The sequence below is a fragment of the Myxocyprinus asiaticus genome, chromosome 28 (genome assembly GCF_019703515.2).
Source record: "Myxocyprinus asiaticus isolate MX2 ecotype Aquarium Trade chromosome 28, UBuf_Myxa_2, whole genome shotgun sequence".
Lineage (NCBI taxonomy): Eukaryota > Metazoa > Chordata > Actinopteri > Cypriniformes > Catostomidae > Myxocyprinus > Myxocyprinus asiaticus.
In genome coordinates this window covers 25,786,393-25,811,784 of record NC_059371.1, presented here as the reverse complement: position 1 = coordinate 25,811,784, position 25,392 = coordinate 25,786,393, and the positions used below count along the sequence as shown (strand labels likewise).

The following is a 25,392-nucleotide window of genomic DNA, read 5'->3' as shown; positions in this document are numbered from 1 at the left end:
TTTTAAATTGCAGTTAGTGTCTGTGTATAAATAGTCAATGAGTTTGTTAGCTCTCACGTGGATGCATTGAGCAGGCTAGATACTGAGCCATGGGGAGCAGAAAAGAACTGTCAAAAGACCTGCGTAACAAGGTAATGGAACTTTATAAAGATGGAAAAGGAAATAAAAAGATATCCAAAGCCTTGAAAATGCCAGTCAGTACTGTTCAATCACTTATTAAGAAGTGGAAAATTCGGGGATCTCTTGATACCAAGCCAAGGTCAGGTAGACCAAGAAAGATTTCAGCCACAACTGCCAGAAGAATTGGTCGGGATACAAAGAAAAACCCCCAGGTAACCTCAGGAGAAATACAGGCTGCTCTGGAAAAAGACAGTGCGGTTGTTTGAAGTAGCACAATATAACGATACTTGAACAAAATTGAGCTGCATGGTCAAGTTGCCAGAAAGAAGCCTTTACTGCGCCAATACCACAAAAAAGCCCGGTTACAATATGCCTGACAACACCTTGACACGCCTCACAGCTTCTGGCACACTGTAATTTGGAGTGACGAGACCAAAATAGAGCTTTTTGGTCACAACCATAAGCGCTATGTTTGGAGACGGGTCAACACGGCCTATAGTGAACAGAATACCATCCCCACTGTGAAGCATGTTGGTGGCTCACTGATGTTTTGGGGGTGTGTGAGCTCTTAAGACACGTGAAATCTTGTGAAAATTGATGGCAAGATGAATGCAGCATGTTATCAGAAAATACTGGCAGACAATTTGCATTCTTCTGCACGAAAGCTACGCATGGGACGCTCTTGGACTTTCCAGTATGACAATGACCCTAAGCACAAGGCCAAGTTGACCCTCCAGTGGTTACAGCAGAAAAAGGTGAAGGTTCTGGAGTGGCCATCACAGTCTCCTGACCTTAATATCATCGAGCCACTCTGGGGAGATCTCAAACGTGCTGTTCATTTAAGACGACCAAAGAATTTGCATGACCTTGAGGCATTTTGCCAAGACGAATGGGCAGCTATACCACCTGCAAGAATTTGGGGCCTCATCGACAACTATTACAAAAGACTGCACACTGTCATTGATGCTATAGGGGGCAATACACAGTATTAAGAACTAAGGGTATGCAGACTTTTAAACAGGGGTCATATCATTTTTTTCTTTGTTGCCATGTTTTGTTTTGATTGTGCCATTCTGTTATAACCTACAGTTGAATATGAATCCCATAAGAAATAAAAGAAATGTGTTTTGCCTGCTCACTCATGTTTTCTTTAAAAATGGTTCACATATTACCAATTCTCCAAGGGTATGCAAACTTTTGAGCACAACTGTAAGTAATAAAATCCTATCCCAGCTTAATATGCAGAGATACTGTAACTATAGTAAAGCCTTTGTATGTTGATTTTCCTGTGAACACTGTGGCTCAGTAAACATTACTCTGTTTGTTTGAGCTTCTGACCACCCTGACATAACAACATGGCTCAAACAATGCAACGAGTTTGGGATGGGGGAATCTGTATGTCCAACCAATGGGGGGAGTGTTCTAAAATCCTGTTTGAAAACAATAAAATTGGCTGTTTGTTGACGCTAGTAGTGCAGAAATTACACACTTCAGCTTTAAGGAAGGTAATTAGTTGTTACCATGGTTACCACAATTTTATCCTTTACTGTATGTCTGTGCTTACTCTAGAACTGGAAGAATCTCAAAGGAAGTGTCCACCATGCTGGTACAAGTTTGCCAACACCTTTCTTATCTGGGAGTGCAGCCCTGCATGGATAAAGATTAAGGAGATTGTGAACCTGATTGTGATGGATCCTTTTGTGGATTTGGCTATCACCATTTGTATTGTGCTCAATACTCTCTTCATGGCCATGGAGCATTACCCTATGACTGAGCAATTTGAACATGTGCTGAGTGTTGGAAACCTGGTGAGAATTCTACATAGAGCTCCAAACAACCCTTGTAGAGTTTTTTTTCTCTGTTTAAAGAATCTTTTAAAAATCAGAGGAAATCAAGAGATTTGGCTTTTAGGCCCTGAGTGTTAGCTTTGAGGACATTTCTATGCTAGTGTACTCCTAAACATGAACAAAACTCACTAGTTTAGCTGGTGTACGCATATAGAACTAACTAGATTTTTTCTCTTCTGTGAAAATGGACTAAAAATAATGATCACCCATCTTGCACTACACATTTTTGTCCAATCAGATGTTCTCTAGAATCTCCCACCTCCTAATACCACAACCAACTGACTAGCAAGTAGCAAATCATGTTTCATGGCTGGGATGTACCTAAAGTCTTTTCTGGGGTTTTTTTTAAAGGGGAGGAACCCTTCAATATTCCCTCAATATCCAACTTCATGTTGCATTAGGAAAAACTTCAACACAGAAAGAAAACTGCCATTGTCTAGTGAATTTATGGGTTCTTTAATTAAAATATGAAGAATTCTTCTGTCGCTTGATGAAAGAATTCCCTCTCCCATGGCTTATTTGCTTGTAGTCTCTGCAGGGACATTGTTGGAAAGCTCAAAGCCATTTTTATGCCTGGTTTAGAGACAGTGCTAAGCTGCCAGCTGAGACAGTATAAGCGTGGTGGTGCAAAGCCAGTATAAATATTTCATGTAGCCTAATCAATGAGCAGCTCTAAAATGGTGGTGTTTTCACAGTTTTGTAGCTCGAACCTGTGAAATTTTCTGCTTGCATTTGCATGAGTGTAAATAAAGCTGTTCTTCATCTAGATTCCATTTAGTTCCAATTGTATTTGGCAGAGAAGAGTAAATGATCTTTGTCTCTCTGAGGATCATGTCGTATTGAACCAAATGGTTTTTAATACCACAATGCCTTGTGATGCCGAGATTGTTAGGGGTAAAAAATCCATGCTATCTGCATGGTGCTGTATACTGGCCACAAATCATGTTATTCTAAGTCACGTGACTTACCTCATTGAGTGAATCATACGTGTGCAATTGTGAGGCACTTCAGTGACCTCTCTGAAAGAAAGTTAAGCTCTGCTGATGTAGTGTAACAATGCAGTAACTGCTTCAGATCATAAGAACACTCTGTTGTCATGATTGCAGAGGGAACACTGTGTAACTCGCTGAATCTGTGCAGGTGTCAGCATGAGTCGTGTTCACTGGCTTTGTAGACACGTGTCAAGTCTCCTGGAGACAATGCCACCTTGTACCCTCATCCATTCACACCTGCAGGATGTTTAAATGCACCCTTCGTCTTTGACAGATCAGGATGTTCTGTTTGACACTTTGAACATCACAGAGTCTTGTGATGATTTGTCAGGCAGTTACTGTGGATACCTCTAGGCCAGGATTGGACACTGATTTAGGCATCATGCAATATCAGTACTTTGTTAAGGAAATAGATGGCATAGACTAGATAACATGCAGGCCACAACTGATGGCTTTGAGTAAGTCTTATGATGTTTTAGTTTATTTGCCCTTTATTAGTTGGTTAAAATCAGATGCTTTTACAATTTTTTTCTCTGTTTTGATGTTCTTTTTTCCTGTCCTAGCTTAATATGCACAGACAACTGTAAGGGAACCATTTGTAGGTTGATTTCCCAGAAAATTCTGTGGTGTTATCAAAACATTGCTCTGTTTGTTGGAGGATCCAAATCAGCCAACGCATAGCTGCATTTGTTACATTTACATGCACTTTAAAAGTTCGATTTTAGTCAGACTAAAACAATAATTCATCTATGTAGAATGTTATGTAAACCCTTTAGTCTGACTGAAATCCAATTTGTGCAAGGTTGGACTTCAATAGCAAGGCCTTGTCCAGCATGTATACATGTTAATCGGACCACAATTGGTCTCTGCGTTGTGTGGTTGCTGTGAAAGACAGACGTGACCCGCAACGTGTATTTAACACCTGCTCAGCTGACATCCTTCCTTCAAATATTCAATTACGCATTTTGTCATGAATACTTGGTTAGAGATGAAGATTTTTGCCCGACTACACAGAAATCCATGGTAGCTCGATTATAACTGCGCATGTAAATGAACTGATCAACTCAACCACTGGCATGAGTGTGGGGCGAGACTATCTGTTTTTTGTTTTTTGTTTTTATTTAGTCAGTATTATTTTTGCAGCTCTGTTTGGTAATGGTGGATGCCTAGACATGAGACATTTCACCTTTAAAGAGATGAGATGAAATTAGACTAGTGGTTCCTGTTTGTGTCAAAGTTGTTGTATTTGTCAGCAATCTGTCTTACTTATACTTTTTTCCCCAGGTGTTTACTGGAATCTTTACTGCTGAAATGTTTGCCAAACTGGTTGCAATGGATCCTTATTACTACTTCCAGGAGGGCTGGAACATCTTTGATGGCTTCATTGTGAGCTTGAGTTTGATGGAGTTGGGATTGGCGGATGTGGAAGGTCTCTCTGTGCTGAGATCATTCAGATTGGTAAACATTTTCACTGCTCCAGAATGCTGAGATGAGATAAACTTTGATTATGTTTCTAACTTTGTTTTTGAATGGCAAACGTTCATTGAAATATGTTTTTATGTTCACTGTCCCTAAAATTCTATGTTTTTTCCCTCTCTTTGCATTAAACAGCTTAGAGTGTTTAAGCTGGCCAAGTCATGGCCCACCCTCAACATGCTGATAAAGATCATTGGTAATTCAGTAGGAGCTCTGGGAAACCTGACCCTGGTGTTGGCCATCATCGTCTTCATTTTTGCAGTGGTGGGCATGCAACTGTTTGGGAAGAGCTACAAGGACTGTGTGTGTAAGATCTCTAAGGATTGTGAGCTGCCCCGCTGGCACATGAATGACTTCTTTCACTCTTTCCTAATCGTGTTCCGGGTGCTATGTGGAGAGTGGATTGAGACCATGTGGGACTGTATGGAGGTGGCTGGACAAGCCATGTGTCTCATTGTCTTTATGATGGTCATGGTCATTGGGAACTTGGTGGTAAGTGTGTTCAGAAAAAAAATATTTGTGTGTGTGTGTGTTTGTGGCTCGAGGTTTTCATTAAATCTATGGGCATTGTCAACGTATGGTCCAGTTGGACATACTCTACATAATATGCATTCTTGTGTTACTGAAAAAAACCTCAGTACTCAAGGTGGCGATAGAGTTACCTTCAAAAGTTTGTGCCATAAAAATGGATGTGTTATTATTTAGGTAAGATAAATATATTGATTTTAAAGGTGCAATATGTAATATATTTACTGTACTAAAGCATAAAATAATCATAATATATTATCAGAGATTTAGGAAACATGTTAAGTTGAAATACTGGCTTCTCCAAAAACAATGCTACAGCCAGTATATTCTACTTTGAAATGTCTGTTCCGGGCCAGAATTTCTGTTTGTGTTTTGGCCTGTGTGATCCGCCCACTGCCCATTTCCCAATAGTATTTTGACACCCCTGGTTGCCAGATTTGAAACAATTTGGCAGGTAAACACAGCGTGCTGCTGCCATGGAAGCCACTAAATGCAAACAGCGACAGATGCTATTTACACTAAGTATAAAAAGCAACAAAAAGCATCTTCTTTACGCTAAGTGAAAATAGCCCATCTTGTTTGCAAAACCTGTTTACACTAACTCCTCCCACCATTGCTGAGACCAAGCTCAAGACAGCCAGATGTGGTCAGATGAAGGCAGGCATATTTTAATTTTTCACGATGGGGCAGAGACGTTGAACTGGTTAACGGTTTAAATGTTTAGTTGGTTAAGAGAATGGAGAACAGGGTGACTATTTGCGCTCCAATATTCTAGTGGAAATACAGGAGTTTACGACAAACTGTGCCCTTATGTGGTGCTGTAGTGTCTGGTGTAATGACGGTGTGACTATTCTTAGGCTATGTTCAAACTGCAGGCAAATCTTATTTTTTCTCAAATCAGATCTTCTCAGGCAGACTGTCTGCACTATTAATTGCAAGTGATCAAATCAGATTTGCGCATTCAGACGTAACCAACCTATCTGCATGGGTTGCTTTGGTAACGACATAGGCATACCCACATGACGATGCTTTCAAAACAGATGTGGGAAAAATGGAGGTGCATCATCTCGCTCTCCAAATAAGCGCCCTGTCCAGTCGCGGTGCAGAACTCCTCCGTCGCACAAGAAAAACTCAGCGACGGAGGAGATTGGTAAATACTGGCTGTGTCTCGTTTGGAAGGATGCGTCCTCCGGAGGTCGCATTTTTCGGCCGCATACATCATCGAGGCTGTCTCGTTTCATAAAAGCGAGTAGGACACTTTGAATGCAGCCTCCAAATATGACCTTCTTTCACGGGAATTCGGAGGATGCATGAGGTGTATCCTTCGTGGGCACTCAGAACCCATAATTCTTTGCTTCAACGGAAATGTCTAAAAAAAAAATGACGTCAATTTGCCCGTAAATATGATGTTCAAATGCAAGGAATGTTAATCCCAAAGTTAAAGTACCTCAGTAGATGGGTGCAGAGTATATAATATGTATAATTATATTAATATATACAGTTGTGCTCAAAAGTTTGCATACCCTGGCAGAAATTTTGAAATTTTGGCATTGATTTTGAAAATATGACTGATCATGCAAAAACACAGTCTTTTATTTAAGGATAGTGATCATATGAAGCCATTTATTATCACATAGTTGTTTGGCTCCTTTTTAAATCATAATGGTAACAGAAATCACCCAAATGGCCCTGATCAAAAGTTTACATACCCTTGAATGTTTGGCCTTGTTACAGACACACAAGGTGACACACACAGGTTTAAATGGCAATTAAAGGTTAATTTCCCACACCTGTGGCTTTTTAAATTGCAATTCGTGTCTGTGTATAAATAGTCAATGAGTTGTTAGCTCTCACGTGGATGCACTGAGCAGGCTAGATACTGAGCCATGGGGAGCAGAAAAGAACTGTCAAAAGACCTGCGTAACAAGGTAATGGAACTATATAAAGATGGAAAAGGATATAAAAAGATATTCAAAGGCTTTAAAAATGCCAGTCAGTACTGTTCAATCACTTATTAAGAAGTGGAAAATTCGGGGATCTCTTGATACCAAGCCAAGGTCAGGTAGACCAAGAAAGATTTCAGCCACAACTGCCAGAAGAATTATTCGGGATACAAAGAAAAACCCCCAGGTAACCTCAGGAGAAATACAGGCTGCTCCGGAAAAAGACGGCGTGGTTGTTTCAAGGAGCACAATATGATGATACTTGAACAAAATTGAGCTGCATGGTCGAGTTGCCAGAAAGAAGCCTTTACTGCGCCAATACCACAAAAAAGCCCGGTTACAATATGCCTGACAACACCTTAACAAACCTCACAGCTTCTGGCACACTGTAATTTGGAGTGACGAGACCAAAATAGAGCTTTATGGTCACAACCATAAGCGCTATGTTTGGAGAGGGGTCAACAAAGCCTATAGTGAAAAGAATACCATCCCCACTGTGAAGCATGTTGGTGGCTCACTGATGTTTTGGAGGTGTGTGAGCTCTAAACGCATGGGGAATCTTGTGAAAATTGATGGCAAGATGAATGCAGCATGTTATCAGAAAATACTGGCAGACAATTTGCATTCTTCTGCACGAAAGCTACGCATGGGACGCTCTTGGACTTTCCAGCACGACAGCGACCCTAAGCACAAGGCCAAGTTGACCCTCCAGTGGTTACAGCAGAAAAAGGTGAAGGTTCTGGAGTGGCCATCACAGTCTCCTGACCTTAATATCATCGAGTCACTCTGGGGAGATCTCAAACGTGCAATTCATGCAAGACGACCAAAGACTTTGCATGACCTTGAGGCATTTTGCCAAGACGAATGGGCAGCTATACCACCTGCAAGAATTTGGGGCCTCATCGACAACTATTACAAAAGACTGCACGTTGTCATTGATGCTATAGGGGGCAATACACAGTATTAAGAACTAAGGGTATGCAGACTTTTGAACAGGGGTCATTTCATTTTTTTCTTTGTTGCTATGTTTTTTTATGATTGTGCCATTCTGTTATAACCTACAGTTGAATATGAATCCCATAAGAAATAAAAGAAATGTGTTTTGCCTGCTCACTCATGTTTTCTTTAAAAATGGTACATATATTACCAGTTATCCAAGGGTATGCAAACTTTTGAGCACAACTGTAATTAAAATAAATTATTAGATTAAAAGTCTTTCATTATAACTCTCCTAAAGTGTACCTCATACATTCCCTTCCAGAGGGACTTTGTTCCCTTCTCACTCGAAGCGCTTGCACTCGTTAAAAAGTGGCGTGCTGTCATAGCAACCATGTTACGTTCCGTTTCCGTTTGTTCTACGAAGGCCATCTCGTTTAAAGGAGGCTTGTTTAAAGGAGGACACTCGGTATACTGCAGCCTTCAAAGGACACGTCCTGCCTAGCATGCAGCCTTCCAAACGAGACACAGCCATTGTGATGTTCCGTGCTGCAGTCACCGATTTTTTTACGTCATCGTTGTGTGTCGCGTTAAGAGTGACGCAAAAGACCATTTGAAATCCAATTTGAGCAGCCAGAGTGTCCGGACTGAGACGCATCTGAAAAAAATCAGATTTAAATCGCATTTGAAACCACCTCCCCATGTGGTTTGAATCAGATTCGGAAAAATCTGATCAGACTTCATGTGGTTTTTTTGCTGTCCAGACTATCAAAACTCATCTGGATACAATCTGGATATGCAAAAAATCTGATTTTTAGTGGCAGTCTGAACATAGCCTTAGTAATGCTGACGGTCCGTGTTCGAATCCCTCCTATTGTCCCACTTTTTTGCATGTTTTCACTCTTAATATTTCCTAGAATACTACTTATATTAATAAATAAAAGTGTATCCCTTTTTTTTTTTTTTTAAAGTGATGCCCCTATACTGTATGTGAGTATTTAAACAGGGGTGTAATATTTTCTGCCACTATTTGCACTAGAGTGCAAATAGCATCTAACGCTATTTGCGCTTAGTGTAAATAGATGCTCCGGATACGTATACACATAGGCTTCGTTCATACTGCAAATAAATCTGATTTGTGCCGAAAAATTATTTTTGCTGCACAAAGCCATAACTGAACTGGGTCATTTGGAAGACTTATATTCCTTTTCTCACTCACTGATCAGGTCTTGAATCTGTTCCTTGCCTTGCTGCTGAGCTCATTCAGTGCAGACAACCTGGCAGCTTCCGATGACGATGGTGAGATGAACAACCTGCAGATCTCAGTGATCCGCATTAAGAAGGGAATTGCCTGGGTGAAGGCCAAAGTTCGGGAACTAGTAAACATCATCCTCAGAAGGCAGGTCACAGATGAGGCAAAGCCGCTAGACGACATGTACGACCGTAAGCTGAACTGCATTGCTAATCACATGGGTGTAGACATCAGCCGTGACCTGGACTATCAGAAAAATGGCAACGGAACCACCAGTGGTATCGGCAGTAGCGTGGGCAAGTACATGATTGACGATGACCACATGTCCTTCATACACAACCCCAACCTGACTGTATGTGTGCCCATTGCCGTGGGCGAGTCGGACTTTGAGAATCTCAACACAGAAGATTTCAGCAGTGAGTCTGAGGCAGAGGGAAGCAAAGAAGTGAGTATGCAGAGGAAATTATGTTGTGATGTTGGGTGGCACACATTAATATTGAAGGCTTGCAGGCTTTGACCTAGTTGATACTGGCTGAAATGTAATGACCTGTGGTTATTAATTTGGCCTCAGCAGTAATTGTTTAGAGATTCTAAGCAAAGGTATTTGCTATTTTTTGTTTAATCACATTGATAGATATGCAGAAAAGTCTGGGGTACTGTTTCAAAGTGATGTGAAGTGATTCAAAGTGAAGTATGTAGGCAATTTAGAACACTGTATTGTGAAACATGAATATCAGTGCTTGCAATTTAATTAAAAAAATAATAATTCAAAATAGGATTTTTGCAGATTTTAGTCTACAAGTTTTGAAATCATCTATATGCTAGTGGACTCCTAAAGGTAGACAATATTAACTTTTAGCAGATATTAAAATATACAGCATCTCTTCTGGGAAAACGAACCAAAAATAGTTATGCCTCATTTAGCAACTCACAGTTTTTTGTCCAATCAAATACTTTCTAGAATGAAAATATCCCTCCCCCTAATACCACCTGCAACTGACTAGCAAGCAGCAAATCATTATTCGTGGCTATAAGTCTATTGACAATTTAAATGAAGTTTCATTAACAAGGTTCGGGAGGAGCAAGTTAATTTAATCCGACCAATCACACTGCCAGAGTAAGCATATATAAACAGCTGCTTACCTCTACGTGGCAGTGTTTCTGGCATTCGGCCCCGCCCATTGCCAACGAACAGACCCGTGTGAGAGACTCGGATTGTCAGATGCAAAGCATTCACCCTCATCAGAGCAGTTCTTCCGTCTAAATCATCTCATTTTTCAACAGAAGATGCCACAGCAGCTCATTTGTTTTTACAGCAGTGACTGCTACCACTTTAAGTGCTACTTTTACTTCCTAATCTCAACGCACCAAAGTAGATCATTGCGTGAAGCTGCTTCCACAACAGGCTGCTTCGGCAGTGATGTGAAACATGTGAAACAGCTCTCTACGACTGTTCATATGTTCTCTTATCTAAACTTTCCACCCGGAGCAGTCTGTTGCGTGAAGCTGCTTCTGCAAACTGGCTGCTTCGGTAATTATACATGTCAAACTGCTCCCTGCGACTGTTCATATGTTCTCTCTTCTAAACTTTCCACCCGGAGCGGTCCGTTGCGTGAGCCTGCCTTCATGCCACTTGAGCTCTATTACAGATTTAATTGAACGCAAGGAAAACAAAGATTAACTATTTAATCCAATCATCATTCCAATGCTCCCCAGTTTTTGAATCTGGTTCTCCCGCACAATTGATTCCTGTCAGCCTCACTACCTTGCCGCGCAGCTTGTTTAGGGCGTGCTCCATTCAGCGATTCCATTGGAAGTCATCTTCCAACATGACTATCATGATTGTTCTCCCTTCAATGCGTCCTTCAGAGTGTGATTTATTCCATTCGGAACACAGGGGCAATCATGCAACAAGCGAACTCCTTCCAAATGACCGCTACTCAAATTGCAACATCTTTCCAAATCAACACAGACATTTTAGCATGAGCTCGCTGCTGCAACAGCACCCGCTCTGACCTTTCTACAGCTCACTATAGCCATACACAGCCTCTATCCGAATAGACACTAGCCGAATTCGGCTCCGCAAAAGGCAGATCGTGAGCCACGTCAAACTCATTCATAATCATTCCGCAAATGTGCCTCGCCTCCCCACAGCAAGCACTTCTACAAACTTCTACTTATCTCTAGACCATAACATGACATTCTCCCCTCCCGCCCAGGACAAACACTTTATGCAGGTAAAATCAATCCATCATTTTTTTTACAGACAAGTCCTCTCTACTTTTGCCCGAATCATTTTATTACAAACTATTAACAAGCTAGACCATAGAAACTAATTGCTGCATAACTTTAAAAGCGTTCAACAATCTGTCATAATCTTACACTCCACCCAAGTTTAAAGTAACGGGTTTAAATTGACGACAAATGATTCGGCTTTTCACTTTGCTTCATACTCACAATATTTCAGTTTTTCTGTAGAATTTATTACAGGTCATCAATATAAACAAGTCGTTTTATTCACCACACTACTGCAAACAGCGCCCATATAGTATATTTTAAATCCAACTCTCAGGCACAAACTCCAAATGATTTCATACATCCTCGTCAAAATGAGACGAGTCACCCCGTGCCAATAATACAGTTCATGAAATTACTCACATTACGTTGGAAAACAATCTACAAAGCTCCAAACCATACGCTTAAGTTAAATAAACATCAGACTATGATATTTATCTGGGTATTTCGTTTCAGGTGCCTTATAATTCCATGACAAACCAACTTTAAATTACGTTGTACGTGTGCACACACAAGCATATTCCTGACATCGCTTCACATATGTTACCGACATTTAATCTAGCAAACAACTAAGTTTAAGGGATCCTCAGATGCTACATTTACCATGTTACCATGTTTACTATTGGCTCAATACATCCCTAAGCAGCACAAATGCTGTCCAGGTGCCGCAACTGCAGCGTCTTTCAGGCCATGTGACTAAGCCTCCCAGTACACTGCAAACAGCACAACGTGCTGTCCAAGAGCTGCAACTGTGGCGTCATTCGGGCCATGCGACAAACTCCCACTACACTGCAAACAGCGCAATGCTTCATTCACGTGCCACAACCGCGGCATGTCTTTCAGGCCATGCGTCTAAGCTTCCACGGCTCCGTAACCCATCTTATGCCATACCAAACTAGCCATTACCAACCTAATGATTGACAACAATCAGGCCGTCAACCATTCATATCGCAGTAGGGACTCTCCTGTTTGAATGCAGCGAGAGTCACCACGTCCAGGCCATGGTCTCACCCGTTCGAACTGTAGTGAGGTCTTTTCCATTTGAACGCGGGAAGACCCCTATTTGAATGCAGGCTGGGCTTACCCATTCGAATTGCCATGCAAACCTTGTGTCAATAGGATGCAGAATACGCAGCAGATTAAATCATTTACGAGAATCAGAGCAACACAAAGAGTACATTTAATTTACATTTCCAACCTGCTGAATTCCGCCCAGCTCTCCCAAGTTAAATTCACTCTCAACAAAGCAAAACAGACCAAACCAAAAGAGGGCTTTCAATTTTCATTTTCAATCTGCCCACTCCCATCCAGCCCTTTCAATCACTAGCACACTATCTCCATTATAGAGGGTCCCAATCCAGAAGCCCTCTCGATCCACTTTTCGTAGACAACAAAAGCCAAGCAGTTTCCAAATTCTGGTTCCAAAAACACCTCAAATCCATTCTGATTAAATCCGGCATCTCAGAAAAACCATACTCAAGCTCCGTATCAGCGCTGCAACCACAGCAGCCCAAAAAGGCCTGCCCGAGCATCAAATACGCCACTGGGCCATTGGTCATCTGATGCTTACCTCAGCTACATCTGTACCAACCGTCTCCATATCAGAAAAGCACAATAAGCCCTCATCAGCTAACCACGATGTGTTCACGATCAGGGTCAGGGGGATGCTTGCTTCATTCTTGTCAATCCACCAGGCCGCCCCCACCGTTTAGACACTGCGGGGGGCCCTCCGGCCAGTCCGGGAGCCCCCCCATCTCAAATTGCTGGACAGGCCCGCCTCAAACACTCAAGGGCTCTCCTGTTTGAATCGTAGCAGGGGGTTCTTCTGTTCATAAGCGTGCGAGCTAACTCACGTTTATTTGTATCGTGGGCCCCCCATTGGAAGTGCAGCGAGGATTCCCCCATTAGAACGCTGTGAAGGCCCCTCCACTGCATCTGGAGCAGCTAGGATTCACGCCTCTGCTCAGGCCGATCCTGCCAGACCAAGGGGGAGGCCCTCATGGTAGGGTGTTGAAGAGCCCTCCAACACAATCCATTCAAGGGCTTTCCCATTCGATCAGCAGTGGGATCTCCCGCCCGAAGGTAGTGTGAACTATTCACATTTATTTGTATCGTGGGCTTTCCCATTCACGGCCCAGGATGACTCCCCCATTGAATGCAGTGAGGGCCCCTCCCTTTCTAACGCAGATGTCGCACGGGCCCTTCTGTCAAACCAACCAAGCCTGGAGGGAGACTTAAGGTCGGTCCGGGCGGCTAGGATTCATGCCTCCATCTGGATCGACCCTACCGCAGGGGTGGCCCCCCGCGTTTGGCCGTAACAATCCCTCCAGCGCACAACAGTTCTCGCAGAGCTCATTTCCATGTGGCCGTAACCACCACTGTCCCTTCAGTGTTTCAACTTAAATTCACTTTCCAATCTCTACCTATCCTACACCTCCCAGTTTCCTATCCCCCAATGCAGACCCTAGCGCAAGGCTGCCTCAGCTAGCGGTCCCGCTCTATTCTATCTTCTTTGGTACATCTGCCCATCTCACACAAGAATAAGCAAGCGGATAAGAAATCTCTGCTTGTCAAGCAATTTCATGGGGTCTTTAAGCAACCAAGCTATTATCTTTTACCTTTTTTCTTCTTTTTTAGTTGGATGAAATCAGCTCATCGGAAGGCAGCACCATAGATATTAAACCAGAGGTAGAGGAAGCAGTGGTTGTGGAGGCAGTAGAAGAATATGTTGACCCAGAAGCTTGCTGGACTGAAGGTAAGTTCAGTGCTTGCAAACATTTAATATTTTATACAGGAATTGTACAGGATTGTGTGAAATAGGTATAATGTGTGCCACTTTGCAGCTTGTGTGGCCCGTTACAAGTGTTGTGATGTGCCCATCACTGAGGGTTGGGGAAAGAAATGGTGGTTCCTCCGGAAGACCTGCTATCTCATTGTGGAGCACAACTGGTTTGAAACCCTCATCATCTTTATGATCCTCCTCAGTAGTGGAGCATTGGTGAGAAAACTCACACAACACATTTACTTGGCTTTCTAAATGAGGACCTATAAAGCTAATTATAAATTCTGTACCCCAAGAAAAAAAAATTCATTCATGATTTGTTTTTTCCAAAAGAGGAGGTCCCTAAATGCCTGCAAAGGGAGATTTTGTGGAAGCCAGCTTATTCTGAAACATTAATTATAATGGTGCTTTAACTTTAGGAAATAAAGCACAATATAGGCAAAATTTCACTTATATGTGCCAGACCCATTAAAGTTCATTTGTGTGTAATCGTGTTGTGTGTAATCAATATATTTGTCTGCAAAATTACTCAAAATGCCCATGCCAACTTCTTATTTTCATTAAGCACAGAAACCACCCATTCTGTGGTTTAATTCTGGATTCTGTCTGGGTAGAAAGTTACATTAATGTCCAGGTGAGGCATATATTATGTGAAGGTACAGTTCAAACAGACATTGTAGCATGTCCTGAAGCCAGAGCTGCACTGCTGGGTGATGTGATTAATGGACTGTACCATTCATCATCAAACTGGGGATCTATTTCTGGCGCTAGAAATGTTCCTCTATTTGGCACTGCTAATGTAGCCAAAAAAGGAATGTAATAGAATCACAGACTTGCCTTATGCAATTTATTTTTAAAGCTAATTCTACTTTGTGTTTTAACTGAGTTATTGCACAAAGAAGTAGCCTCTGCTCAGTTGCTTCCTGTTGATTTATTTAGAATCAGCTATAGAATATTGTTGTGCGTAAATACACTTTTTAACCTGAAATATTATATTTGATTCTTACTTTGTTGAAAACCTTAATATATATATATATATATATATATATATATATATATATATATATATATATATACAGTTCAAGTCAGAAGTTTACATACACTTAAGTTGAAGTCATTAAAACTCGTTTTTTAACCACTCCACAGATTAAATATTAGCAAACTATAGTTTTGGCAAGTCATTTAGGACACCTACTTTGTGCATGACACGAGTAATTTTTCCAACAATTGTTTACAGACAGATTGTTTCACTTTTAATTGACTATATTACAATTCCAGTGGGTTAACTGTGCCTTTAAGCAGCTTGGAAAATTTCAGAAAATGAAGCCAATTAGCTTCTGATAGGAGGTGTACTGAACTGGAGGTGTACCTGTGGATGTATTTTAAGGCCTATCTTCAAACTCAGTGCCTCTTTGCTTGACATCATGGGAAAATCAAAATAAATCAGCCAAGACCTCAGAAAAAAAATTGTGGACCTCCACAAGTCTGGTTCATCCTTGGGAGCAATTTCCATAAACCTGAAGGTTCCACGTTCATCTGTAAAAATAATAGTATGCAAGTATAAACGTCATGGTTACTGGTGTAACCTCCGTTCCCTGATGGAGGGAACGAGACGTTGGTGTCGATGTAGTGACACTAGGGGTCACTCTTGGGAGCCCGAGACATCTCTGGTCTTTGATAAAAGGCCAATGAAAATTGGCGAGTGGTATTTGCATGCCACTCCCCCGAACATACGGGTATAAAAGGAGCTGGTATGCAACCACTCATTCAGGTTTTACGCTGAGGAGCCGATATAAGGTCCGGCCATTTCAGCGGGTAGTTCAGCGTTGTGGCAGGAGGGACCAACGTCTCGTTCCCTCCATCAGGGAACGGAGGTTACACCAGTAACCATGACGTTCCCTATCTGTCACTCACTCGACGTTGGTGTCGATGTAGTGACACTAGGGGTCCCTATACAAAACGCCACAAGGCTGAACTGTGTTACGTGAACTGGCGGTGTGTGGTGGGCAGACTTGCTGTGTGCCTCATAGCCAGCACACCAGGTCGACACGTAACCTCCCCCAACACAGTTATGAGTGTCGAACGGCCCTTTTTGGGGACAAGTCGACTACCCAGAGATAGAGACAGGCTTAACCCAGTCATGGCCTCTTTCCCCTTCTCTTTTTCCACTCCCTAAAAAAGAAGGGGGATTATCCGACTGGGCCGCCAGGTCTAGTCGGGGGGTGTCCCTCCCAAGGGGAGGACACCGCGGAGACCACACCTCGCCCCAAGAGAGGGGGGATATTTAAGTGGAAGAATACATCACATGGTCTTTCCAACCATGTGGAGAGCCTTCAAGGTAGATCCTACCCAATGGGGGAGGAGTTACTACAACATGGAGACTGAGGGGCTCTGCCCAAGGAAGACGCAGTTTGCCAGTAGGGAAACGAACTAGCGGAAGATATAGATCGCATGGGGTTAGCCTTACAGGGAACCGCCACATGCGGAGCACCTACCCCAGAACCGGGCTCTTAGTTAGCGCGTGTACTGGGCCGGCAGCGAGTCTCTCCGAAAACTCGACTGCCACAGGGCTCGGAGGAAGTCAACCAGGGAACAACCTTTGTGAACACTACTGGGAATTAACAGCGCACGTCTTCAGCTCAAAAGGAGGTGGAAGGCGCTATGTGCAAGCGATACACCCGGCCGGCTATCCCGGGCTTATCCGCTTGTGTTGCGTGCCACTACCTGGGACGAAACCGGTTCCACCTGGAGGTTGTAGAACCTTGCAAAGGTGTTGGGTGTTGCCCAGCCCGCTGCTCTGCAATGTCTGTTAGAGAGGCACCCCTGGCCAGGGCCCAAGAAGCCGCTACACCACGAGTAGAATGGGCTCGTAGCCCTACCGGGGGCGGCATGTTTTGGGCGAGACATGCCATAGTTATGGCGTCAATGAGCCAGTGGGCGATCCTCTGCTTGGAGACAGCACTTCCTTTCCGCTGTGCACCGAAGCAGACAAAGAGCTGCTCAGAGAGTCTAAAGCTCTGCGTGCGATCCAAATAGATGCGCAAAGCGCGCACCGGACACAGCAATGCCAGGGCTGGGTCTGCCTCCTCCTGGGGCAGCGCTTGCAGGTTCACCACCTGGTCTCTAAAAGGAGTGGTGGGAACCTTGGGCACATAGCCCGGTCGGGGGTCTCAGGATCACGTGAGAATAGCCCGGACCGAACTCCAGGCACATTTCGCTGACAGAGAACGCTTGCAGGTCACCTACCCTCTTGATGGAAGTGAGCGCAGTCAGGAGGGCAGTCTTCAAGGAGAGTGCCTTAAGCCCGGCTGACTGCAAAACTCAAAGGGGGCTCTCTGTAGACCCTGAAAAACTACAGAGGTCCGATGAGGGAACAAGGCGTGGCCTGGAGGGATTCAGCCTCCTGGCGCCTCTTAGGAACCTGATGATCAGATCATGCTTCCCTAAGGACTCACCGTCGACTGCGTCATGGTGTGCTGCTATGGCAGCAACGTACACCTTCAAGGTGGAAGGGGACAGCCTCCCTTCCAACCTCTCTTGCAGGAAGGAAAGCACTGATCTGACTGCGCAACTCTGGGGGTCTTCCTGATGGGAAGAACACCACTTAGCGAACAGACACCACTTAAAGGCATACAGGCGCCTCGTAGAGGGAGCCCTAGCCTGAGTGAATGTGTCTACCACCGCAGGTGGGAGACGGCTTAGGTCTTCCGCGTCCCGTCCAGGGGCCAGACATGGAGATTCCAGAGGTCTGGGCGCGGGTGCCGGATGGTGCCCCTTCCCTGAGAAAGAAGGGCCTTTCTCAGGGGAATTTGCCCGGGGGAGCTGTCACGAGGAGCGTGAGGTCCGAGCACCACGTCTGGGCGGGCCAGTAGGGTGCTTACCAGGACGACCTTCTCCTCGTCCTCCCTGACCTTGCACAGGGTCTGTGCGAGCAGGCTCACTGGGGAAAACGCATATTTGCGAATGCCAGGGGACCAGCTGTGCCAGCGCGTCTATGCCGAGGAAGGCCTCGGTGAGGGCGTACCAGAGCGGGCAGTGGGAGGATTCTTGGGAGGCGAACAGGTGCACCTGTGCCTGACTGAATCGACTCTATAGATAGATACGAATCAAATCAGCTGGACCACCTGAAGGTGGAGTCTCCACTCTCCCTTGAGGGTAACCTGTTGTTACGGCGCGTCCGCCGAAGTGTTGAGGTTGCCCGGGATGTGAGTGGCTTGCAGCGACTTGGTGCTGCTAACTCCGTTGGAGGAGACGGCGGGCGAGTTATGACATACAGCGGGAGCGCAGACCGCCTTGGCGGTTGACATATGCTACCGCTGCCGTGCTGTCTGTCCGAACTAGCACGTGCTTGCCCTGGATCAACGGCCGGAACCTCCGCAGGGCGAGCAGAATTGCCAGTAACTCGAGGCAGTTGATGTGCCAACGCAGCTGCGGACCTGTCTAGAGGCCGGCAGCTGCGTGCCCATTGCCAACAGCGCCCCAGCCCATTTTGGAGGCGTCTGTCATGACCACGACGTGCCTGGAGACCAGTTCTAGCGGAACACCTGCTCGTGGAAACGAGAGGTCGGTCCAAGGGCTGAAAAGACGGTGACAGACCGACGTAATGGCCACGCGGTGTGTCCCGTGGCGCCATGCCCGTCTCGGGACTCGAGTCTGGAGCCAGTGCTGAAGCGGCCTCATATGCATCAACCCGAGCGGGGTGGCCACCGCCGAGGACGCCATATGCCCCAGGAGCCTCTGAAAATGTTTCAGTGGAACCGCTGTTTTCTGTTTGAACGCCTTCAAACAGGCCAGCACTGACTGGGCGCGCTCGTTCATAAGGTGCGCCGTCAAGGAGACTGAGTCCAACTCCAAACCGAGAAAAGAGATGCTCTGAACCGGGAGGAGCTTGCTCTTTTCCCAGCTGACCCGAAGCCCTAGTCGGCTGAGGTGTGAGAGCACCAGGTCCCTGTTTGCGCATAACCCGTCTCGAGAGTGAGCTAGGATTAGCCAGTCGTCGAGATAGTTGAGAATGCGAATGCCCACCTCCCTTAACGGGGCAAGGGCAGCCTCTGCGATCTTCGTAAAGACGCGAGGAGACAGGGACAGGCCGAAAGGGAGGACTTGTACCGATACGCCTGACCCTCAAACGCAAACCGCAGGAAGGGTCTGTGTCGAGGAAGGATCGAGACGTGAAAGTACGCATCCTTCGGGTCTACCGCCGCGAACCAATCTTGATGCCGGACGCTCGCTAGAATGCGTCTTTGCATCAGCATCTTGAACGGGAGTCTGTGTAAGGCCCGGTTCAGTACTCGCAGGTCCAAGATTGGCCGCAACCCACCGCCTTTTTTCGGTACAATGAAGTAGGGGCTGTAAAACCCCCTCTTCATCTCGGCTGGAGGGACAGGTTCTATCGCGTCCTTCCGTAGGAGGGTAGCGATCTCCGCGCAAGGTAGCAGCGTTTCCATCTTTCACCAAGGTGAAGTGGACACCGCTGGACCTGGGCGGATGCCCAGCGAAGTGAATCGTGCAGCCGAGTCGGACGGTCCGGACCAGCCCTCGCGACGGACTGGAAAGCGCAAGCCATGCACCCGAGTTCCGCGCAAGGGGGACCAAAGGGACAACGTCATCGGATGTACCGGCGGGTGGGGCCTCGCGGCGGGGCGGAGCTTGAGGTGCCACACCCCATCGTGGCCGTGCTGAGTCCGAGGACATCGAAGCACTTACCTGGCTCCTTGTGACCACCCCCGGAACAGCCTGGGACGGGGGAGGAAGAGGCCTGTCCTCATGACCCGTGGAGACTGTCACATTGGGGGCGGATTTGTGCCACAGCTGGGCGCTCAGGGCGGGAGACCGCCGCTGGAGCGCCAACCTGCCAAATGGAGTGGTGGACGGTGGTCGTGATGCCAGCCGTACACACCGAATATGTGACCCAGGGAACAAGGAAACCACTCTTGCGGAGCTCTTGAGTACTGCAGCCACTTGGGCATGCAGCGCAATTAAATGCAAAAGGTAACAAAAAGAAGATCTGCTTACCAGCTCCAGAGCAGCGGGTTTCGTTGTCCCTGGGTCGCCCGTCTCAGGGGCGCTTCGAAGACCTCCGTGGGTTCTTCGGTGCCGGCTGTGAGACGGGTGGCGTTGGCTTCCTGCGGTGGGCTCCACGCCGGGGCCGGGCCGGAGGGGCGGGCTGCGGCGGAGCCGGTGCAGTCACCGCAGGGGGACGCCCTCGGCGATGAGTAGATGGGGGGATCTTGAGCCACGCCGGGGCAGGACAAGCCGGCTAGCATCCATCTACTGCTCTACCATCGAGAACTGCTGGGCAAAGTCCTCGACAGTGTCGCCGAATAGGCCCGCCTGGAAAATGGGGGCAGCAAGGGATCGTGTCCTGTTGGCCTCACCCATCTCGACCAGGTTGAGCCAAAGGTGGCGCTCCTGGACCACTAGTGTGGCCATCGTCCGCCCGGGAGACCGTGCCGTGACCTCCGTCGCTCGGAGAGCGAGGTCGGTCGTCGAGCGCAGTTCCTGCATCAATCCCGGGGCGGAACTACCCTCGTGCAGTTCCTTTAGCGCCTTGGCAGACTTGCAGGAGAGCCATGGCGTGCAGGGCGGAGGCGGCTTGTCCAGCAGCGCCGTAGGCTTTGACCGTCAGAGACGACGTAAACCTACAGGCCTTGGACGGGGGCTTTGGGCACCCACGCCAGGTGGCGGCGCTCTGCGGGCATAGGTGCACCGCGAGCGCCTTTATCCACCGGGGGATTGCCGAATAACCCTTGGCCGCCCCACCATCGAGGGTAGTGAGAGCGGGGAAGCTGAAAAGATCGGGACCGGGCAGTAAAAGGTGCCTCCCGCGATCTTGTCAGCTCTTCATGCACTTCCGGGAAGAAAGGAACGGGGCGGGGCGTGGCTTTGAGCGGCGCCGCGAGCCCAGGAACCAATCACAGAGCCGCGAGGGTTCAGGGAAGAGCGGTGAAATCCACTCTAACCGACGCTCGCGGCTGTCCAGGAAAGCATGTCGTCATCTCCGCGTCAGCCTGTGACTGGGCGATTGACCCCGAAGGGAGGAGCCCAGCCGAGGCTTCCGACTGGACGAGCCCGCTCTCCGATGCCGCGCTCGAGAGCTCATCACTTTCGCGGGCTCCGAATAAGAGGTTGAACTCGCCGTGAGACGAGCCGGCGGACTCACCCGGAAGCCCGATCGGGGCAGACGAGCGTGCTGGGGAATGGGAGTTCCGCGGGGGGATACCCGGCGGAGGCGGTCCCATTGGGGTCCCCAAATCGCCCCCAGTGCTAGCCGTGCTGGCCTCAAACCCGTGGGTAAAAGGACCGAGGCGGGAGCCTCTGGGGTGGCTCGCTTCCTTACGAAGGCGAGCCGCGACCGCAACGTTGCCATGGACACATTCTTGCAATGAGAATGTGACCATCCACGAACGCTGTCTCCGCGTGAGCAGTGCCCAGACACGAAAGACAGTGATCGTGACCGTTAGAAGGCGAGAGATAACAAGCACAACCAGGAATAACACACAATCGGAAAAGCATCTTTAAAAAGACGCGTCTTTAAAAAGACGTTCCGTGTGTGCGCTCTTTTAGAGAAATATATACTCTTTTAGAGGGGAAAAATGCTCTTTCAGAAAATATACTCTCTAGTTTTTCTGCCGAAGCGCCCAGGGGCATTCTCTGCAGTGCACCAGTGCAGAGGAGGGAGAAGCCGCTGAAATGCGCCGTCAGATCCAGCAGGTGAATGAACAGTAGTATTCAGCTCAATGAGCATGACCGTTCGGCTCCGAAGAGAAAATCTGAATGAGTGGTTGCATACCAGCTCCTTTTATACCCGTATGTTCGGGGGAGTGGCATGCAAATACCACTCGCCAATTTTCATTGGCCTTTTATCAAAGACCAGAGGTGTCTCGGGCTCCCAAGAGTGACCCCTAGTGTCACTACATCGACACCAACGTCGAGTGAGTGACAGATAGGGAACACCATGGGACCACGCAGCCATCATACCGCTCAGGAAGGAGACACATTCTGTCTCCTAGAGATGAACATAGTTTGGTGCGAAAAATGCAAATCAATCCCAGAACAACTGCAAAGGACCTTGTGAAGATGCTGGAGGAAACAGGTAGACAAGTATCTATATCCACAGTAAAATGAGTCCTATATTGACATAACCTGAAAGGCTGCTCAGCAAGGAGGGAGCCACTGCTCCAAAACCGCCATAAAAAAAGCCAGACTACAGTTTGCAAGTGCACATGGGGACAAAGATCTTACTCTTTGGAGAAATGTGCTCTGGTCTGATGAAACAAAAATTGACCATCGTTATGTTTGGAGGAAAAAGGGTGAGGCTTGCAAGCCAAAGAACACCATCCGAACCGTGAAGCTAGGGGTTAGCAGCGTCATGTTGTGGGGGTGCTTTGCTGCATGAGGGACTGATGCACTTCACAAAATAGATGGCATCATGAGGAAGGAAAATTATGTGGATATATTGAAGCAACATCTCAAGACATCAGCCAGGAAGTTAAAGCTTGTCACAAATGGGTCTTCCAAATGGACAATGATCCCAAGCATACCTCCAAAGTTGTGGCAAAATGGCTTAAGGACAACAAAGTCAAGGTTTTGGAATGGCCATCACAAAGCCCTGAGCTCAATCTGATAGAAAATTTGTGGGCAGAACTGAAAAAGTGTGTGTGAGCGTGGAGGCCTACAAACCTGACTCAGTTACACCAGTTCTGTCTGAAGGAATGGGCCAAAATTCCAGCAACTTATTGTGAGAAGCTTTTGGTTACCCAAAACATTTGCCCCAATTTAAACAATTTAAAGGCAATGCTACCAAATACTAACAAAGTGTATGTAAACTTCTGACCCACTGGGAATGTGGTGAAAGAAATAAAGGCTGAAATAAATAATTCTCTCTACTATTATTCTGACATTTCACATTCTTAAAATAAAGTAGTGATCCTAACTGACCTAAAACAGGGAATGGTTTCTACGAATAAATGTCAAGAATTATGAAAAACTGAGTTTAAATGTATTTGGCTAAGGTGTATGTAAACTTCTGACTTCAACTGTATATATATACCCTTTTTCATAGTTATTAGTTGGACCTACAGTAGACTTTCAGATGAAATTAAATCAGTTTAGAACTACTTCTCATTGGCAGCAGCACTGAAAGTACCGGCGGTGTTAATGCAACCATATGCTGTCTGCTTCAGGCCTTTGAGGATGTGTACATTGAACAGAGGAAGACTATCCGTATCATCCTGGAGTATGCTGACAAGGTGTTCACCTACATCTTCATACTGGAGATGTTGTTAAAGTGGGTGGCCTATGGTTTTGTCAAGTACTTTACCAATGCTTGGTGCTGGCTGGACTTCTTCATTGTTGACGTAAGTCTGCTTCTTCAATCATGCTTTGTTTATTGTCAGTTTAATACATGCCATGCACATACATGCCTTGTTGATGGGGTCCATCCTGCCAAAAGCAAAATCTGGCCCGTTGAAATGGATTACAACTACTCTTTGCCTTACATATTGACCTAACAAGGTGTAATGCACTTTTTTTCTGTCAAAATGCTGCACTAAGTGACAAAATCATAGCCACACAGAGCATATTTAATGTTTGATTTACAGCTTTGTGAAGCCAGATTTTACACCAATGAGATTTCACTGAGGGTGGGGCCGAACAGCATAACTTAACATAAATAGAAGCCAAGTGATAGTGGCTGGTAGAAATAGAAATAGAGCAGAAATTAAGGATTTAAAATTCTGATTGATGACTGGTATGGTTGTTGTACTTGTTTCTGTCAATGAGTTTGCAAACAGACTGTAAAATTGTTCAAAGTTTTTAAGACTTAATGAAAAGCGTGATTCAAGCAAATTAGCACATGAAAGCAGTAGAATTTTCCTAGACTTGGCACTATTTTTACTGATAAATAAAGTCTGTGGCATTTCAGACAACAAAGACATTGTTAACTGGGTGTTCATAAACTTTACAATACTGTTTGCCAGTCACAGCGAGGTAAGTTTAAAGAGATGGCTTAAAAATAGCTGGAAAGCAGCATACAGTTTCTTTGAGCTGTCAGTTTAAAAGGAAAGTGGTGTAGCAGGAAAGATGAGAAGACAAATATATGCCCACCGTTCTGTTTCCATGCAGATGTACAGTATTACATGACAGTCAAGGCCCAAAACAGGATGGTTCCCTTTTTATAACAAGATGTGAATGAGTTGGGCAGAGAACAGTCAAATGTGATCTTTCAAATGAAGAGTGATGCTGTGTTGTGGTGTACAAGGGTGAAAAACAATGTGCTTACCTTAAATACAACTTATGCTTATGTAATATATTCTTTGTGTCTAAATCATGTTATTTCTTAAGATTACATCATCTCTTTAAAGTCTATCACCCATGCATAGCCATGCAAAAATTCTATATTTCTGTGTGAACCCGAGTTGCTTGCATATCCACTTTGAAGAATTATATACTGGCTATAAAACTCACCAGTATATAATAAATCATTTACCTTTTATGCCGTACTCCTTTTGTATGCAATAAATAATTATTTTGTACAGAAGTCCACGCTGAATGGCATAAGTGTTGGAATGGAAATGACTAGCCAGAATCAGTCTTATCAATAACAAGGATTATTGATATGATATTCAAGCACTTCTTTGTCCTAAATTAACAATTTTTCTAATACGTGTACATATATTTGTATGACGTCTAATGCTGTGTGAACTATAAGATAGTTGTGCCCTCTGATTGGTTTCATCTTCTGTGCTTAGTGTGGGAGGCTCACCAAGTGTAACATGCGTTTCAGAGTCTATTATAAGTTGTCATGGAACGCAATTAGTCGTTCCATAAGCCCAAATTTTTATCACCACACAGTTTATTTTGTACAACAAATTACTGATTATATTGCAGATTTAAGTTATGAATCTACTGTTCTTAAGTGTTTTATCACTTTAAATGAATAGCTCAAATGCTCGCACTTGGACTCCAAACTAAGGGCTTCGGAGGATCGTCATGTGAATGTCCTTCTCTCATGATATGTGGAGGACATGTTACAGTTGCAGTGATCCTGTCAATAAGCAAATTGTTTGGATGTGTGTTCTGACCTTGTTCCTGAACTAACCAGCATTTAGCAGAACTCGTACACACAATTGTTTTCTGAGCTGCCCAGTCTTGAGTTTTGAAGTCCTTTCACCATACATGATGTCCTTAGCATTTATCAAAAAATTGTATCAGTCTGCGA

General features: G+C 45.4%; 1 protein-coding gene across 7 annotated transcripts in view; it reads left to right on the top strand.

Annotated features, from left to right (window-relative positions):
- The window catches only part of LOC127419024 (sodium channel protein type 8 subunit alpha-like), an 80,660-nt gene that overhangs the window by 31,804 nt on the left and 23,464 nt on the right, over positions 1-25,392 (top strand). For all 7 annotated transcript variants that reach the window (XM_051660049.1, XM_051660047.1, XM_051660050.1 and 4 more), the window contains 7 exons: positions 1,690-1,928; positions 4,244-4,417; positions 4,571-4,927; positions 9,069-9,539; positions 14,027-14,144; positions 14,233-14,387; positions 23,357-23,530. In XM_051660049.1, the coding sequence (XP_051516009.1) occupies positions 1,690-1,928; positions 4,244-4,417; positions 4,571-4,927; positions 9,069-9,539; positions 14,027-14,144; positions 14,233-14,387; positions 23,357-23,530 (1,688 nt within the window). The remainder of the gene's footprint in view (positions 1-1,689; positions 1,929-4,243; positions 4,418-4,570; positions 4,928-9,068; positions 9,540-14,026; positions 14,145-14,232; positions 14,388-23,356; positions 23,531-25,392) is intronic.